The sequence below is a fragment of the Sturnira hondurensis genome, unplaced genomic scaffold (assembly GCF_014824575.4).
Source record: "Sturnira hondurensis isolate 20B ecotype Veracruz unplaced genomic scaffold, ASM1482457v3 Scaffold0022908, whole genome shotgun sequence".
Taxonomy (NCBI): domain Eukaryota; kingdom Metazoa; phylum Chordata; class Mammalia; order Chiroptera; family Phyllostomidae; genus Sturnira; species Sturnira hondurensis.
In genome coordinates this window covers 4,240,863-4,258,056 of record NW_028095539.1, presented here as the reverse complement: position 1 = coordinate 4,258,056, position 17,194 = coordinate 4,240,863, and the positions used below count along the sequence as shown (strand labels likewise).

General features: G+C 55.3%; 1 protein-coding gene across 6 annotated transcripts in view; it reads right to left on the bottom strand.

The window, feature by feature from the left end:
• Positions 1-613: 613 nt before the first annotated feature.
• Positions 614-17,194, bottom strand: part of SLC25A25 (solute carrier family 25 member 25) — a 33,881-nt gene continuing 17,300 nt past the window's right edge. The window contains exons 1-11 of one of the 6 annotated variants that reach the window (XM_037036800.1): positions 16,344-16,951; positions 8,296-8,422; positions 8,122-8,209; positions 7,419-7,454; positions 7,076-7,187; positions 5,670-5,828; positions 4,093-4,245; positions 3,651-3,758; positions 3,388-3,555; positions 2,751-2,901; positions 614-2,644 (exon numbers count right to left, since the gene is read on the bottom strand). In XM_037036800.1, the coding sequence (XP_036892695.1) occupies positions 2,460-2,644; positions 2,751-2,901; positions 3,388-3,555; positions 3,651-3,758; positions 4,093-4,245; positions 5,670-5,828; positions 7,076-7,187; positions 7,419-7,454; positions 8,122-8,209; positions 8,296-8,422; positions 16,344-16,562 (1,506 nt within the window). In that variant the 5' untranslated portion in view covers positions 16,563-16,951 and the 3' untranslated portion in view covers positions 614-2,459. Of the gene's footprint in view, positions 2,645-2,750; positions 2,902-3,387; positions 3,556-3,650; positions 3,759-4,092; positions 4,246-5,669; positions 5,829-7,075; positions 7,188-7,418; positions 7,455-8,121; positions 8,210-8,295; positions 8,423-10,732; positions 10,967-16,343; positions 16,952-17,194 lie in introns of those variants that run through there. The other 5 variants (XM_037036803.1, XM_037036799.1, XM_037036802.1 and 2 more) reach the window with 5 other exon arrangements.

Below are 17,194 nucleotides of genomic sequence, written 5' to 3'. Positions count from 1 at the left end.
ACACTGTTCCACCCAGTACTGCCAGTTTCACTCACAGGCACCTTTCCATGCCTCCCTACCGCCTCTGAATGCCAGAGCTGTGGGCAGGTCCCCCAAGCTGCGTCACACTGTCCCTGACCCATGGAACCCAAAGCTACCAGGGGACTGGAGTGTGGACTGTTATTTACGAACATTTTATTCTTTGGGCATCGGGCACTATGGGCTGCAAACACAGCCCTGGGGTGACAGGCAGAAAACAAATAAATCCAGGTGGGGCTCCAAAATCCCTTAGCAAGAGGGGCAGGGACCAACTGGGAGGCTGGGGAGGGGCAGCCAGGGAGGTGAAGCTGGGTGGGGCAGCAGCCGCTCCAAGCAGGAGGGAGTGACTAGCTCTGCCTGAGAGGCTGAACCGGAGGGGAGCTGAGGGGCACCTCCCGACTCAGCAATCGGAGGGCATGGCGGCCTGCGGAGAGCACCCCAAACACAAGGGATGCACATTCAACAGACGGAGCGTCTCTGAGAAACCCAGAGAGGGTGGCTTTCTTGTTTTCTGTGATGAGAAAACTGGGTTCATTTTCCATAGGAACACCCCACACCACTTAAGTCCAGAATCAGAAAAATCTCAGCTCTGCCATCAGCTTTGAAACAACTTTATTAGAAGGCTATTTTCAATGACAACTTCCAATTCTGTCTTAATTTGCTTTGTTACCAATTCCAGTTTAAGTCTATTTATTTATATAGAACAGTGAATTTTGCATTGATCTTTGCATCCCATTTAAATTGTCCGCAGCGGGCCATTCTGGTGGAAAGGAAAGTGCGATGGCGAGGCTGCAGGTCAGCAGCATTACTGAGCAGGGCAGCAGGTGGGGGAAGGCCGGGAGGGAGGAGCCCACCTGGGCCCGGGGGGCCGGGCAGGGGTAGGCGGTTAGCCACCCACCCTCTCCTCTGACCCCCATCTCAAACTCACAGTGATAGGCACCTCGCTGCCCCGTATTCAGAAATGGGGAAATAGAGAAATCCTTCTGGTTGGAAAAAGGGTCTGGACTTCCGTCTTCCATGGAACTGAGACTTCGCCCACGCCTCCCGCCCCCAATCCAACCCTCAGATCTTAAGGCTTCCTGGCTGCACGACCCGCCCCAGCCTGCCCTTCTCTCGTGTGGGCAGTGGCTGAAGGTCGCTCCCACAGCCTCCCTTTCTCTCTTCGCCCTACCTCTCAGGTGTTGGGAAGGTACAATCAACCATGAACATAAATATGAGTAAAAAATGAACTTGAAAATGACAGGCTATTAAACAAATCTATAAAAATAGTTAGGACACAACTCTGTTCAAATAAATACGAAATAAATAGGCTCCACGCAGTGTGATAGGTGCATCAGTGGAATGTGAGGCTGGTCCCACTTCGCCCCATCTGGGATAGGACATAAATCCCGAGGGGCATCGGAAACAGACTTTAATGAAGTCCGCTGAGCTGTCTACTTGTTGTCTTCCCTCTGGAAGCACAGAACTTGCACATCTGTCCCGCTGGTCTTTCTGAACAGAGCCTCTTTCTCAACAATGCATAATTAAGGCCGTCCACCCCTTTTCCTTCTCTTACTAGGGCCATGTGGACTCGGGGCAGAAACTGGCCTTCTAGCCATACCACCGTGCCCCACAGCCTTCATGCCACTGCAGGGATAGAGAGCTGGTTCTGAGCTAATGCCAGTCCTGCAAGAGTCCGGGGCCAGCTCAGAGCACTGGGAGACCCCAAGCAGCATGGGGCAGAAGCCCCCGGCTTTCAGGACCAACACGCACCTCCCTGGAAGCCATGCGCCTGGGCACCAGGCAGCCAATGGCGGGGCTGGGCCTTGCCCCCGCATGCACACACGCATCGGTGCCCAGGTGAGGGTGAGCACACAGCCAGACTCCTCCCGCTTCCCTGTGCAACCTGGCCACAGGCGATTCCGTCAGGGCGGTGACATCAGGTGGAAGCATCTGTCCCCTTTCATGGACTGAGGGGAGAGGAGTGAGGCGGGTCACAGGAGTGGGCTGGTAGCCCTCCTTCTCCCATTTGGAAACAGCAGTGAGGAAGAAGCAAAGTGGGCATGGCAAAGATGCCCGGCAGGCCAGAGGGCAAGAGCCCTCAGCCGAGGGCCTGGGTGGGAGGACACGGTGGAAGAACTAAGCTGGCCTCCAAGCCCTGCTGTTCGGCAGGTGCTGCAGGAAACGTCCTGTCCCTACTGCACATAAGCCTGTGTCCTGCTGACCCCTGGGCCTGAGCAGCACCCTCGGGTGTCCCCTGGGATGGAAGCAAGGGTCAGCCAGTCAGCAGGACCAACCCAGGGGGCCTGCCAGCCCCCCCCCACCCCTCACGGGCGCGTCCCAGCATTCTCAAAGCTTGGCTTAAGTCAGCTTAGTGTCGGCACATTCACAGAATGAGATGGCTCCACATCCTGGGCCATAGGCCCAGGATCCAAGTCCGTCGGGCAGGGCTGGCCCCCCCGTCACCGAGACTGCACGCCCAGCGTGATCTTCAGGTTCTCGTACACCACGTAGCTGATGCTCACAGCTGGGATCACCTTCATGAAGTTGGGTGCCAGCCCCCGGTACAGGCCGAAGGCTCCCTCGGTCCGCAGGATCTGTCTGAAAAGGCTGCTCATGGTCACCTCTGGAGCGCCCTCAATGGAGGCTGCGGGGAGAGAGGCCGCCTGTCAGGGGCCTTTTGGCAGCTCCTCCCTGGATCCCAACCTACCGGGGGAGGCGGGCCCCTGGGACTGGCCTAGGACTGGCCTTACCTTGGGCCTGCATCCGGGTCCTGACCAGAGCCAGAGGGTAGCTGGCCAGCTGGCCACAGGTGCTGGACATGGTGCCACAGGCAAGGAGCACAAACACTCCAGGGTCTGCGCTATTCACAGCATAGCGCTGCAGCCAGGCATTCTTGAGTGTCTGTGAGGGGAAAGGGCGCGGGGGTGAGTCAAAGTGCCTGTGAGCCCCAGTGGGGGAGGGAGGAAGAGGCTGGGGGGGTTGGGGGAGACGGTCATTGGATCCTCATCACGCGGCACCCCCGAAGGCACTGTAACCTGATTCTCTTGGCCTGGGCTGGCTGAGCTCCGGGCCTGCCTGCCCTTTGTTTCTGCTGTCACTAGGGATTCCTAGGCAGGACAGGAAATGGAGATGAGGCAGGGAGCGCACCCCCTCCCCGCAGGGCAGCCCGCTCTGGAGATCTGCCTGCCAAACCCCTAGGGGGCAAAACCTGGGGGCAGCCAGGGGCAGGAGACCCTTGTCATAAACGGGTGAATCTGAAGGACACATTCTTTGGTGCTGGTTCCTTGTCCCAGCCATCGCCAGTGGTCTACAGGCGGGTCCATGGTGAGGAGGGGGTTTCTGAATTTCTTCTAGCAGTTCATGGACCTGAGCCTTCCAGGGTCTCACCTCGTAGACAGCTAGGTCGATCCCAGCGTAGGGGATGATCCCCAGCATGTTGGGGACATAGCCTTTGTAGAAGGCGGCCACCCCTTCTCTGGCCAGGATCTTCCTGGCACAGTCCAGCATGCCTGAGTACTGGCCTGTCTTGCGTAGGGCCATCCGGGTCTTCAGAACCTGCAGAACCCAACCGAAGGGACAGAAGCATGAGCACATCCCAGCTCTCTCCCTCAAGTGCACGCACACTGCCCAGGACCAAAGTGGCCTCTCACCTCCATCGGGTAGATGCTGCTCTGAGCGATGGCCCCCGCCAAGGACCCTGCCACAAGTCTCTCATGAATCCTCAGAGTCTCCTGGTCACTCCCGATAAGACGCTTGATCTATAACAGGAAGCAAACAGATTGATGCACCCTGGAGACTTGCACCCCAGCCCCGCCCCGCCCCTCCTCAGGACGGGCAGGTTTTGCTGAGACACGGTGTCCCTGGCCCATCTGATGATTTCCCAGGAATGGAAGGGACTGGCCCACAATGCCAGTGTCAGCAGGGACTGGGGTCAGACCCAGGCCTCCCGAGTCCCACCTCGCCCTGCTGCCCTTTGGGCACAGATGAGCAACTCCAGGTTCTGGGGCATCCTTGGGGCAGAGACCTCGGCCCCGGGGATGTGGAGCAGGTGGCAGCCAACTGACAACTCTCGCTGGGGAACGGGCTCCTCACCTGCTCATAGGCCATGAATTTGATGGCCGACTCAGGGGCAATTTTGAGGACATTGATGCCGTTGCCACGCCAGAGTGACTTGGCCCCGCCCTCTCGGATCATCTGGGTGAACCCGCCCACGATGCACATGCTGTTGCTGCGGGAGGCGTGGACCTGGGGAGATAAGGATGCGGGTCAGAAAGAACTAGGGGCCATGGGGCTGCCGCCACCCGACCAGAGCCACCCCAAGGATGACAGGCAGGCTCTTCCCTGAGACAAGCACGGCCACTGCAGGGCTGGCTAGGTCTCACACCTACTGTGGGCCGACACCATGCTAAACACCTCTGCAATGACTACTTTTTTAAATAAAAAGAATCGAGTTCTTTATCATGGAAAAGTTTCAAACACACACGACAGCACAGATAATTATACAGTGAGCACCCATGAACCCATGATCAGCTTCCACTGTCATGACACCAGAGCCAAGCTGTGTCCCCGTGCTGCCCCACCCCCAGTGGGTTACTTTAAAGCATATGGCAGGACAGCCCTGGCTGGTGTGGCTCAGTGGATTGAGTGCAGGCCTGTGAACTAAAAGGTCACAGGTTCGATTCCCACTCAGGACACATGCCTGGGTTACAGACCAGGTCCCCACTTGGGGGCATGCAAGAGGCAACTGATCCATCTATCTCCCTCCCTTCCCCTCTCTCTAAAAATAAATAAAAGTCTTTTTAAAAAGTAAATGAATAGAGTATACGGCAGGATTGTGTCATTTCACACAAGCCAAATACTTTCAATATCCACAGCATCCCTAGGAAAGTGGTAAAGAAAACAAAGAGAAGGGGAGGTGATGTGCTACCAGCCCCTTTGGCTCAGAGGAATGAATTCCTGGGGGTCAAGTGCCTTGCCCCAAGGTCACAAGCAGTGACTGCAGGCTGGGGTGGGTCAGATTCCAGGCAGAGAGCTCTTCTCCTTGACCCGCTCCCCTTCCAAGGGGAGGTCACAATACCCTCAACAGGCTTCAGAACAAGGCAGGCGCAGGAGGGCAAAGGGGGAAGGGAAAGGATGACATATGTGCTGAGCAGGAAAGTGCCAGAACAAACAAGGGGACAAAGGGCAACTGGCCACTGTTCAGAAGGTGCTGAAGTCCAACGGCGCATACTTGTGCGGGATGATTTTGCAACCCTGCCCCTGACATCGGTCTAGCTTATCTCTGTCCTGCGGACATGGAGTCAGACGTGTGGCCATGACAGTGGTGCCCAGGCCAGGTGAGTATGTGCTCACACCTTTCCCCATGTGTGAGGGAAGTGCCTACAGAGGGTTCCTGCCACACCCTGTTCTTCCCGCTTCACCTGTCCACTGTGTGGCCCTGTGATGTGACCCCTGACTTAAAGGCCTCAGATAGAACTAGATCAGCTATGTGTAAAAGGTGACCCAGGCCTGGACCTCCCGTTGCCCTTGTCAGGCAGGAATTCCCATCCCATTTATTGGGGCAGGAAAATATGGGCCTAAAGCAGGGCCTTAGACAAGGGCAGGAGACCAACCCACGGAAGAGCCTCAAAGTGGAAACCAGGAGGTGCGGGGTCTGTTCTCCCACGTACCTGCATGAGCACTTTGAGTCGGTCCAGGGGCGCTGTGCAGGTTCTGGACACAGCCCCAGCCCCGCCTCCAGCCACCAGGTGTCTCCACCACATCCCCGTCTGTCTCTCCTCCACTGTGAACTCATCGGGGACTGTCAGGTTCTCGCCCACATCAAAGATCTGTGAGGAAGCCCAGCCAGGATCAACCAAACAGGTCCTGGCACCCATGGCAAAGCTGGCGGCGGACGGCGATGTCCATGACGTTCCACTGTCTAGAATGGCTGACACCCTGAGGAGCCACCCAGATGGTGAGAACGCCAAGAGCTGTGGGTGGGACACTGATACACCTGCCCCCACCTTGCACTCTGAAGGTGGCAAAGCTCTGTTCCCTGCCTATGGCCTTGGAGAGGCCCGGACAAGGAATGTGAGAGCGCAGCTGGAAGGAAGGGGTTACAAAGCCCCGCAAGACAGCCTGCCCGCAGCTGCCAGGGAGCTCCTGCAAGAACAGCTTGCATAGGCATTTCGGCAGAGGGGCGCCAGGCTGGCTGCACTGAAGTGATCTAGCCACGGGTAAAATCCTCCTGAAACCCGCTGTGTAACCAGATCACACTGGCGAAACATTACGCAACACCTCAGCTGTGCATCGCCCTCTCTTCTGAGTGGCATCCTGCCTGGTCAGATAGTGCCAGCTCTGCTCCAGCCTGGGGCTGCAGGACAGACCCACGGGTCAGTGGTCCACATACTTTCACCTGACAAAGGTGCCAGGTGTCCCCGGAGGGGGAGGCCCTGGCCTGGGAACTGCAGGAGACAGACCAGGAGGGCCCCTCGGCCTAGGTGAATCCCACGGAAACTGTGGGGGTGTTCAGCACAGACCAGCAGGGAGGGCTGCACCCTGCAGGAAGGGGGCTCGAGGGCAGGGGGGCAACGGCCCTGCCCGTGAGGGTGCTGATCTGTATTTCTCAGTGACAGCTTTGATGAGGTGAGGGAGCGGCATGAATGGGACGAGGGAACGTGTCCCTTTGCCGTGGAGAGAAATGGCACACAAAGTGGGGTGGCTGGGGGAGCACTCTGACAGCAACAGTGCCATTTGTTCCCCGGAGAGAGCCCCTCACTCTGCTCACACTGGCTTTGAGGGGGTCTGAAGTGAGCCTTGAAGGACAGGCAGCCTGTGCGGATGGGCGGACACTTCTACGGAGGGACCACATGTTTGGGGACTGATGGGGCTGTTCAGGTGGGCCAGAACGTGGGAGACAGAGGGGACACGTGGAAGGCTCTGTGGGGCTCGCAGAAGAGTGGACAGTCTCGCTGTTGAGGGGGAAGCAAGCAGGGACCCCTACCCCGGGGATGGGGACTGATGCTAGGCAGAGGAGACCCTGTGAACAGACAAGGGAGAAGCTGCCTCAGGCTGCTGGGAACGAGGGCCTCACCGTGGAATGCTTCCAGTACAGGATGATCTCGGGGATGTTTTCCACGGGGTGCAGGAGGTGGTAGTCTCTCCACTCATTCCAGTCAATGGTCATGGTGCCATTTTTGTCCATGCTGCAAAAGGGATGCACAGTTGCCCACGTGTGAACAGGCCCCGCCCGTCAGCCGCACTGCCCTCCTCCAGGTGAGCCCAGGGCAGGCCCGCGGCCGCCGAGGAGAAAAGGCAGGCTGGCTCCACAGGTCACTTTGCATACAGATGGTGTACAACGGCCCACGAGAACCCCCTTCTCATCAGGCACAGAGGGGAGGGAGGGAGGCAGTCACCAGGGTGACGTGGATACTTACTAGGTGACAGGGCCCCAGAAGTGGCCCGTCCGTATTCTGACAGACAGACAAAGGAGGATGCAGAGGAGAGAGGAGAAACAACACGGATAAGTGCTTCGAGCAGACGTTAGTGAGGCAGCCACACGGCACAGCACAAGGACACACCCCACAGCAGCCGGGGAGTGGGCACAGGAGGCTGCTGGCCAGGACCGGCCAGCCCCGGGTCACAGCGATGTGGACGGCCTCAGCCGGGAAAGGAAGCCGCTCTGGGGGCTATTCTGTGAGGCTTCCCAGCATGGCAGAGCCACGCCGCCCCCAGGACCACCACTCCCCTTCGACCCGCCTTTCGGGGCAGCACACCTGACTACGGTGTCATGTCTGCCTAAAGGGGAGGGTTGCCACAGGAGTCCTCTCCCCTTCCCAGCCAGGTAAAGAAGGGTGTTCCTCGCTCACCTTTCACCCACTTGAAACCTCCTCCCTCCCCACTACCCCAGTCTCTTTCAGGGTCACTGGTGATCGGGCACACTTCCAGGTGGTTACTGGTTCTTCCAACGAGAGCTGGAACCTGGGGAATGGTTACTCATTCATCCCTTCAAACTATCAGAAGCCAAAGTTCAGAGAACAGGATCAGTAAACACAGAGAATGACACCAGAATTAGTGCAAGGACGCTTCTTCGTCACACTGTTTCATTATACCAGTTACAGAGTCAGGCTAAGCACTCACCTCTTGAGAATTTTTTCTGCCTGCTGCTCGGATATCTTGACCCCCAGGTCCCGCAGGGACTGCATGATCTCCTGAGCGTCGATGCGCCCTGCAAGGACAGAGGCTGTGAGCCGCCAGCCAGGCCCAGGCAGTGCCGGAGGCCGGGCCAGCCGGGGCTCCCGAGGCGGTGCTCACCATCATTCTTTTTGTCCAAACTCTTGAACACCAGCCTCAGTTTCTTCTCATGATCTTGGAGATAATGGACGAACTCTTCAAAGTCTAGTTGCCCATCGAGGTCTTTATCGCCAGCTTGTACAATTTTCTATGAAACAAAAGTAAGGTCCTGTCCTTTAGCTCATGCAGTAGCCTGTCCCTTGGGGGGCCCTGTTCCCAGGAAACAATTGTGCTAACCTGTGAGCAGAGCCCTGATGACCCAAGAGGCTTCCCCTGCTCTAGTCCCTAAGCCACCACTCAGATCCCCAAGGGCTGGCCAGAGCCCAAGCACGAGCCTACCTTTGCTTTCCTCACAAGCAAAGAGAAAAAAGTGCTCCCTGCCCCCCACCCCAGGAGCCCTTCAGGCAGAGCCCAGCCATGGCAGGCTGGGTGAATTGTCATTCCAATAGTTCTAAAGACCAGCTCCTTGTACCGCCAGAGTCAGCTGCTTGGCTCCCCCTCAGCACTACACCTGGCCCCGGGCCCCAGTCCACATGCTCTCTGCCCAAATGTGCGGAGAGCCCTGGAGCCCCAGATTCCCCCAGGAACTCCGCAGCTTGCTCTTCTTATCCCCACACGTGGCGGTGCCCCTGACCAGTCAGGTGGGTGAGGAGAAGGTGTGGGGCAGAGCCGGCCCCTGCCAATGCCTGCTCGGCAGAAATACAGCCAGAGAGAACTCGAGGCTGGAGAAGCAGTGAGAGCCACAGGGATCTATTTCAGGGCATGTGCTTGATGGCAGCGCCCATCTCTGGTTGCAGGGGAGCCTGGTGACATAACCAACCTCAGCTCCCTCAGCCAGGCACCGAGTGGCAGGAGAGCTCTGCTTAGTTTGGTGCCCTGAGAGGCTGGAAGAGACCCTGGCTCTAGGTTCTAACCTGCGTCCTGCTAAATGCATTATGACTAGAGATCCAATCTGATGAATCCTCACATTCAAGCTGTAGGACCCAGGCACTATCACCTCCCCACTTTAGGGAGAAGGAAAGAGAACCTCGGAGAGGTTAAGGGATTTATCCCAGGTCACATAGCTAGGGAAGTGGTGGGCGGGATTCAAGCCAGGCTCATTGGACTCCTAGGCCACCTCCCTAGAGATCCTGCTGCCACCCAAAAGGTTAATCTCAAGAAGGTGGGGGACATGCATGAGTCATTCCAACCCAGCAACACCCCGAAAACAGGAACAAAAATCTCCTAAGGAAGATGGTTATAATCTTCCCGTGACCAAATCTCTTGGTAAAAATCCATTCGCTATCTGCAAACCAATATGGGTTTCAAGTCTTTAGACCAGTGGGTTTGGAAACTGACAGACTACCGGCACTCCAGCGATTACCATCAGGCGCTCCCGGGGCCACCTGACTGCTCTCTGTGATTGCTCAGCCACCAGGGGTGCTTGGAGGAGGCTGGAGCAGACTCGGTGTTACCTAACATGATCCCAAGAACAACTCAGTGGGTGTGGCTGGAATGTGAGACCAATGCTGGTATTTTATCTACTATCTGAAGTCATGCTAACTTCCCGAGACATCTGCGCTCTAGATTTGTGGCAGGAGCAGAAAGAGACTCCTGCTGTTTAGGGAGCTGAATGGCAGGAACAAAGCTCTTCGGCATCAACGCAAACCGTGCGCCTCTTTGGGGTGGGCGTGCTGTGATACAGGCGTGCGCAGGACAGCTGATTTCAAAATCATCTCCCACTCCTTGCTTCTACTTCAGAATGACTGGACCTATTTCTGTCCCCTTCCCAGGATACACAAATCAGCACCCCCCGCACACCATTTGACATCTGCCCCCAGGGACCCTCGGGTATGGCAGGGAACCAGATCAACAGAGAAGGCTGGGGTAAGCCTCTTTTTTAGGAGGCAAGCAAACTCCACAGGCCTTTCATTGTTTTCAAAATGGTAATGATTTCTGCTGCCTCCCTGCTCCAAAGGGGCATCTGGGAGGCTCCCCACGCCTCGCACGCTGGTTTGTTTCACCCAGGGCACGGCCCGGCCAGCTCCGGTCCCAACTCCTGAGCCTCCAGTGAGAAGCCTGGGAGAACCAGGAGGACACAGGGGAGACCTGCTGCGTCTTCCTGGTATCCTCCCTCCAGCTCAGAGAAACACCCCACAGCAGCTGGATTGTACCCCCTTCTCAGGAAACCCTCTCCCGCCCCCAACGAGAGAATTCCTTCCCATCTCTCCCACGAGCAGCTTCCCTATAATTCAAGCCTTATAATTCAAGACTTGGAAGTCACACGAAAGCCAGTCATTCCCGTGAAGTAGCCCGTTCGCCAGCTACGGCTACATGACAACCGGAGAAAAAAACGCTCCCATATCACAGGTGACCCCCCCCACCCCGCCCCAGCACTCATCCATTCACTTCACCCTCACTGCTGAAATACTCGCTGCCTTTCCGGGCGCAGCCCGGCCAGCCAGGGCCCTGTACACACCTGCTTCCACTGGCGGAAGGTGGAGAACTCCTGGGAGGGGATAAAGACGCTGAGTTTGAAGATGGACTTCAGCTCGGAGGGAAGGCCCTTGGACTCGAAGTACTGGAACTCGGTCTGGGCCTCCCCGATGACCGGCACATACAGGCACAGGCAGAGCATGCCAGCGGGGGAGCCAGCGGCGGCAGCGGAAGTGATACTGGCAGCGTGGAGAATGGGGAATGCTGTGGGGCCGGCAAACTGCACAAGATATGCCGGCGCACGGCTGTCATTGGCTGCTCAGGCCCCGCCCTTCTACTTAATTGAAAAAACTCGGCCCCTCTAAGTCCTGCCAACAGCCAATGAGCACAAAGCCCAGATTGCTCAAGAGAGAGACGTAAAGATCAGAACTGCCGTCATGCTCCCTGCTCCCCGCGGGTGGGGGGGCAGGTTTAACTCTTCCAAGAAAGGCAGAGCTTGCTGCCTGCCCCGCCTCAGTACCCTGTCCAAACAAACCTTCACCCTTAGGCTGCCAACCGCGCCAAATGAACAAATAGCCATCTTCCACAAGGTCCCCAAACACGTCACACAATACGGCGAGTTTCTTCCCTTCGTCAGTCATTCCCAACAGAAAAGTGGATGCAGAGGCCAAATCAATGCTCCCTAACAGCCCAGTTTAGCTGTGAGGTCAGAACTGTGTCTGTGTGTGTGTGTGTGGGGGGCATGTCTCCAGCCACCCGTGAAGTGGCCACGCTGCGGCCTCATCATCCGCAGCGGCAGGCCGAGCCCTGGATTCAGGCTGCCGTGGCTCCATGGCCTTCTTGGCACGGCTCCCACCAGCTCCGGTGACCCCTTCCAGGCCACTCCACATATAAGCACCTCGGAAGCCACTTACTCCGCTGCAGGCTTCCCAGGAGATCCCACAGCTGACATGTTGGGGCTGGGGTGAGGACACGTTAGGCTAAAAGGTCGCTGTGCTAAGGGACACCCGGGCAGCACCCACCTGGGGCCAGCAGCCTTCCAGCCTGCAGCTGCGCACATGGACCTGTGATGCTTTACATCAACTGAAATGAAAAGTTCAGTTCCTTGGTGGCATAGCCGCAGTCCAAGTGCTCCACAGCTGCAGGCACTCAGCATGGCCACCATCACAGAAAGCTCTAGAACACCCCCCTTTGAGGTGAGGCTGAGAGGAAATCTCAGGTCCTGCAAAGCTGAGATCTGATCTTCGCTTCAGGGCGATCCCCGGGGAGAAGCCTGCATCTCTACCTCATCCCCTCCCCACAGGAAGTGGCAGAGACTCCTGCTGCGGAAGAAGAGAGACGTCACAGCGACGGGAAGGAAGGTGGCGGGGGCCACTTCCTAATATAGACCGAAGCGCACCAGCGGGAGGACCAGAACGGACAGCCACCCTGTGGGGACGGACCAAAGTAAGGGGAATTTCTTACCACGCTAAAAAGCTCTTCATGAAGAGCTTGAAAACAGGATTTTAAAAATAAGGTGCTGAGGCTTATGTAGCATAGCATGAAGCAGATTTTTAAAACTCATAGAACATTCCTGCCTTTCTAAAAGGGACCTGGTGATGCGTCTCTGTAAACTGACCTTGGGCTGCACTAGGGTGGGTCCAGAGGCTGCGCAGGAAGAGTCCCACTTAAACCTCAGGACACTGAGCTGTCTCTTGAGCTGTCTGATCCAGAATGTTCTGTTTTGGTGCTACTTTTATCTCTACAGCTGGGATCCTTGAAGGCAGGAAGGTACTGTTTCCATCACTGGTACCTCCTTGGTGCGGAAGGAGCCCTTGCCTTGACCATGGAAGGTGCTGGCTCTAAACAGCTTCTGAATGAATGAATTGGGCCTGGCAGGCCTCTGAGCCCCCAATTTCACCCACCTCAACAAAATAATATATTATTACTGTTATTTTTTATTTTAAAGGAGGTTCACATTAATAAATAAAAGTTGAAATTTAAAATGCTGCTGTTCCTTCGTTAAATTATTCACATTTGCTTCTGAAACAAAAATAAATTACTGAAAGCTGTTGATCATTTCAGTGATGGCTGCAGTCATTCCAAACAGCAAATATTTTGACCAAATAAGTAGTCAACGGGAGCTCTTCATTTCCTAATACACTGTATTTTTCAAATAATTTTGGTTACTGTACCCCTGAGTTTTTTTCTTTTTGTACCACTGAGTTTCATGATGTATTTTCAAGACAAATCTGAGAACAGATTTGAAAACGATACTGAATAAAAGGGAAACCTGTATTCAACATATAAGGAAAAATTATTAAAACATGAACGAATCCACTAAAAAGAGCAATTATTTTCTATTAAAAAATAGAATGGAATTTCCTTGATTATAACAAAGCTTATTACTTTACAGACCAACGGTCTCAGGAAATGTTCTCTGAAAAATTCTGCGTGTGCCTGCCAAGGTGTTATTTTTCAATGCCAACACTAATCCAATTCCGACGTTAATTTTTAACCACGGTTATGACTTATTGGTACTGTGCGGCTGTGATCAAGTGCAATGGAACGCCATCCCGGAACAAAAGCAAACTGGCGTTTAACGACCCACCCCCCCGAGTTCTAGTCACCCCACAACTCCATTTTCATGGACAGACCGGGGATTCTTTCTTCCAAGGTAAGCCGATCTCCAAAGTGTCCAAACTATGTGCTTTCTCCCTGGAATTATCCAGGGCCTGGCTCTCATGACAGCGGCCACTTAAAACACAATCCAAACCAACACAGCCAAAAGGAGATTGCAGAATTAGCTTCCAAAGAGTTGCTGTCAGGTAACACTGAGCACTGAGAGGGGCAGCACCCCAAATTGGAAGGTGGTGGGTGTGTGGGAGAGGCAGAACCCGAGCAAGTTGAAGCTTAGCCTCAGCTAAAAAACAATCACCAACAAATGTATCTGGATCGCTGCCTCTGAGCGCATACAAGGAAAACAAACCAGGAAGGCTAGTGCAGGGCTGGTGTCCGTTCTGCTGCTTTGCACCAGCGCAGGCTCTTTAAGGTCCCACGGACCTCGCTGTCTCTCCCCCTCCTCTCCTCGCTCTAATTCTAATTTTGTGACCCAGATCTATTTTCGTTTCCGCTCAGTAACAATTAGCATTCGGGAATAATGACAGCAACTCCAGATCCCTCCAAATTTAGTGGCATGAGGTTTCACCGACTCGATACTGGTCCTCCCAGGGCATCTTCTCATCCTCACATTGGCCAATGGCACCACAAGCTTCCTCGTTCTACCACTCTGCTTCACGCCCGCAAAACAGGTGCTTCCGGTAGGTGCCAGAATATGGTGAGTAAGGCCAGGGCAGGCAGACTACCTTAGGGAGTGTAGCATAAGGTCACCAAGCATTCCCCCTCCTCTGCAATGACTCAGAGCAAGCCAAAATATTAATATTCAAAGGAGCCTTGCCAGTGTCAGGTAGCTCTAGCCCCGCCCACCCACACAGCTCCCGAGAACCTCATTTGCTGCTGGGGCCACAGTGTCATTTGACCCTCAGGTTGCCATGACAGCCCAGGGTAGCCGGTTCCCCATGAAACCTGCCTACACTTGGCAATCAGACAAACAATAAACAAAATTCTCTGGTTTTCCGAGAAGACAGTCCCAGAGGATCTGAACGCCTGGCTGCCGCTAAGGGCACCTCCCACTCCAGACTAAGGGCTTTCTTCTCCAACGGCAGATTAACTGTCAGAGGAGGATAAAGGGGAAACTGGAACAGTTCCTAAATGAAAGCTCGCAGCCACCTGACTCACTAGCAGACATATTTAGAGAGAGGAAGTGAGGGCCAAACAGAGTCGTGCAGCTGGGAAACTGAGAAGCCTGAGAACCAACGTGAACTCCTCTCTCAGGCCCCCGTAATGTTTGGGGAGCCTCTTCCTGAGAGAAAGGGTGAGGCTGGGCCCCAGCAGCCAGCTGTCACAAACCCCGAGGCCCGCCTTTAACAGTAGCTGCGCCGGGAAAGGGCACAGGCTGCAGAATTGTCCCTTTATCTGCTTTTCACGAGTCCACACTGCCCAGGAGTGCTTGCCTTCTTGCTTCAAACCAAACCAACTGATCCACCCCCCTCTTGGGGCTCCCCCCCGCCAGCCGGCTGACCCATCTCCCTGCTCAATCAGTGAAAGGTGTGGGTCTCAGGTTCAGCCCCCCTCAATCTTGATGCTAAGGAACAGCAGGCCAGGAACTAAGCTGTCTGAACAGAAAGTTCTGATGCGAGGCCACCCCGGGGAAGGGCTGGCAAGAGGTGCCCATGAGTTTGGAAAACGGAGCAGTTAATTATTCAAGTCATAAGTAGGTGACTTTAGAAGGGAGCCAGCCAACCCTACTTAACTCCTTGGCCACAAGGCAAGCTAGTCTAGAGATAAAAATTCCTCCCGAGAGATTGTACCAGAGCAGTTTTTGAGTTCATCTGAAATAATGAAAAGGTAGGAAGTGGCACCCCTCGGAGCACAACTCCAGCACAATGCAGCCCCAGAGACCCTGCCGCCCAGGACGCGCTCATTACAGACTAAGGAGTCTCCTCAGTGCTCCATTTTAAAAGACAGCAAAAGTAGTTGCATCAAAGGTCCCTCCCACTTAGCCAAGGAAAAACGACCATTTATCTCTTAAACATAGAAACGTAGCAATTCAACTCAAGGGACATTTTTTAGGAATTTACAACTAGATACAGGGTCAAATTTCCTTCTCTAGTTGATTTTTATCCTGAGAAAGAAGAGATTCAAAATAACCAAAGCTCAGGAAGCGAACAAGGTCACTCCTGCTGCGGGCCGGGTGAACCTCAGCCCCACAGCCTCTCTGTTCTAATCCTGGGAACTCAACAGGTCCCAATACAAACTGCTTTCTCAAGGGAAAGCAAGGCCACACAGGGTGCAGTCCCAGACAGACTAGGGTGAAATCCCACCCCCATCCCTCCTTAGCTGTCTAACCTGGTCAAATTACTAACCCGTCTGCACCTCAGCTTCCTCCCCTATGAAATGGGGGTGCCACCGCTTACCCCTGCTCTTGAGGGGATCAGACGATAACCCACACTCAGGACACGAGATGGGTGGGAGGCCCTGGCACTCAGCAGACCCGCAGACCCAAGAGAGGCAAGGGCCTCTGTACCCCGAAACTCCAGCCTCTCCTCTGATCACCCTCTTCCTTCCAGACCCAAAAGCCCTCTGCCCCGCAAGGCGAGGGGTCTGACTTTCGGGACTCTGGCCCTGCCCAGCTCTGGGCTGTTGCCTTCAACTTTGAAAGTCTATTCTGTTGCCTGCTTAGCTCGGCCCTCCCTGAATTATTCAGATACGCTAAGGCATAAGCCAGACTGTAGTTGTTTGTCCCTCACTTTCCGATGGCGTTCTGGGGCCACACTGACAAATCAAAGGCAGATCGTCCATTGCTTCCAACCTTCCTTCCCCAGTGGCCACACTGAATGGTCTTAATAGGGTAGTAAGGCTTTCACTGGAGCCACAGGGAGATGCTGGGCTGAAGATTTCCATGTCCTTATCGTCGAACTCTTCTTCCCCGCCCCCAACACCAAACTGATTGATTTACAGATCCACTCTTCCTCCCCACACTCCAGTGTTTTCCCCCAGGAAAATGTTCCTAGACCGGCCCCTCAACGCGGAGGTCCTCTGGAGGTTGCCATTACCTTAGGAAACTGCTCGGCAGGTCCAACCACCAGCAAAATGGTGGGTCTCTTTTCTGTGGTCTCAGCCCTGCCGTCCTGTTTCCCCAAAAAGCTCGACATCTGGTCTCCCCGAGGAGGCGTCGGGGTGCCTCCGACTCCGTTACCGCTCCCCTCTCGGGAGCCTTGGCACCCAGCCCTGGGGAAGACGCTGGACAGAACATGCCACAGCATCTGCAGCATCACGGCTTCCTCCCGACGTCGCTGACGGAGCCTGGTCACTCTGGAGGAGGAATGTCACCCAGTACCAAGGGTGGCCGGCTACACCGCCGCCGGGAGGGCTAGCCTGGGGAGCTGGAGGGCCGGGAGCTCGGCATGCGGCGGCTGTCTCCTGCTCTTTCAGACCCGCGAGCACTGCCGTCGTGCCTGCCCGGAGAAACAGCTTCCTGTCCGAGAACCCCGCCGGCTTGCTGGCCGCGAGCGGGGAGCAGCTGGAGCTTCTTCAATAAAAACTCACTTCTGGAGGTGGACGGTTAACAAATGTTTGGCTTTTAAAAAAGGGAAAAAGCAGTCGCCCAACAGACTCTCCCGGAGGCAGAAGCAACTTCGCGCTCCCAATTATTCAACTGTCCTCGTTGAACTAATGATCATCACGGGAGCAAGGACCGAGCATCCCAGCCTGCATTCTCACTGCAGCAGGGCGCGGCCAATCACCTCTGCCGACACTACCAAGTTCTTTATCCCAACCAGCAACATCCCTCCAATCACAGGCAGCCTATTCCCAGCCCGCAGCCCCGCACTTCTGCAGGGAGGTGCCCATGGCAACCTCCAGAGGAGCTTCCCGGCTGGCCAAATGCAGCCGGCGCTCGCGCGCT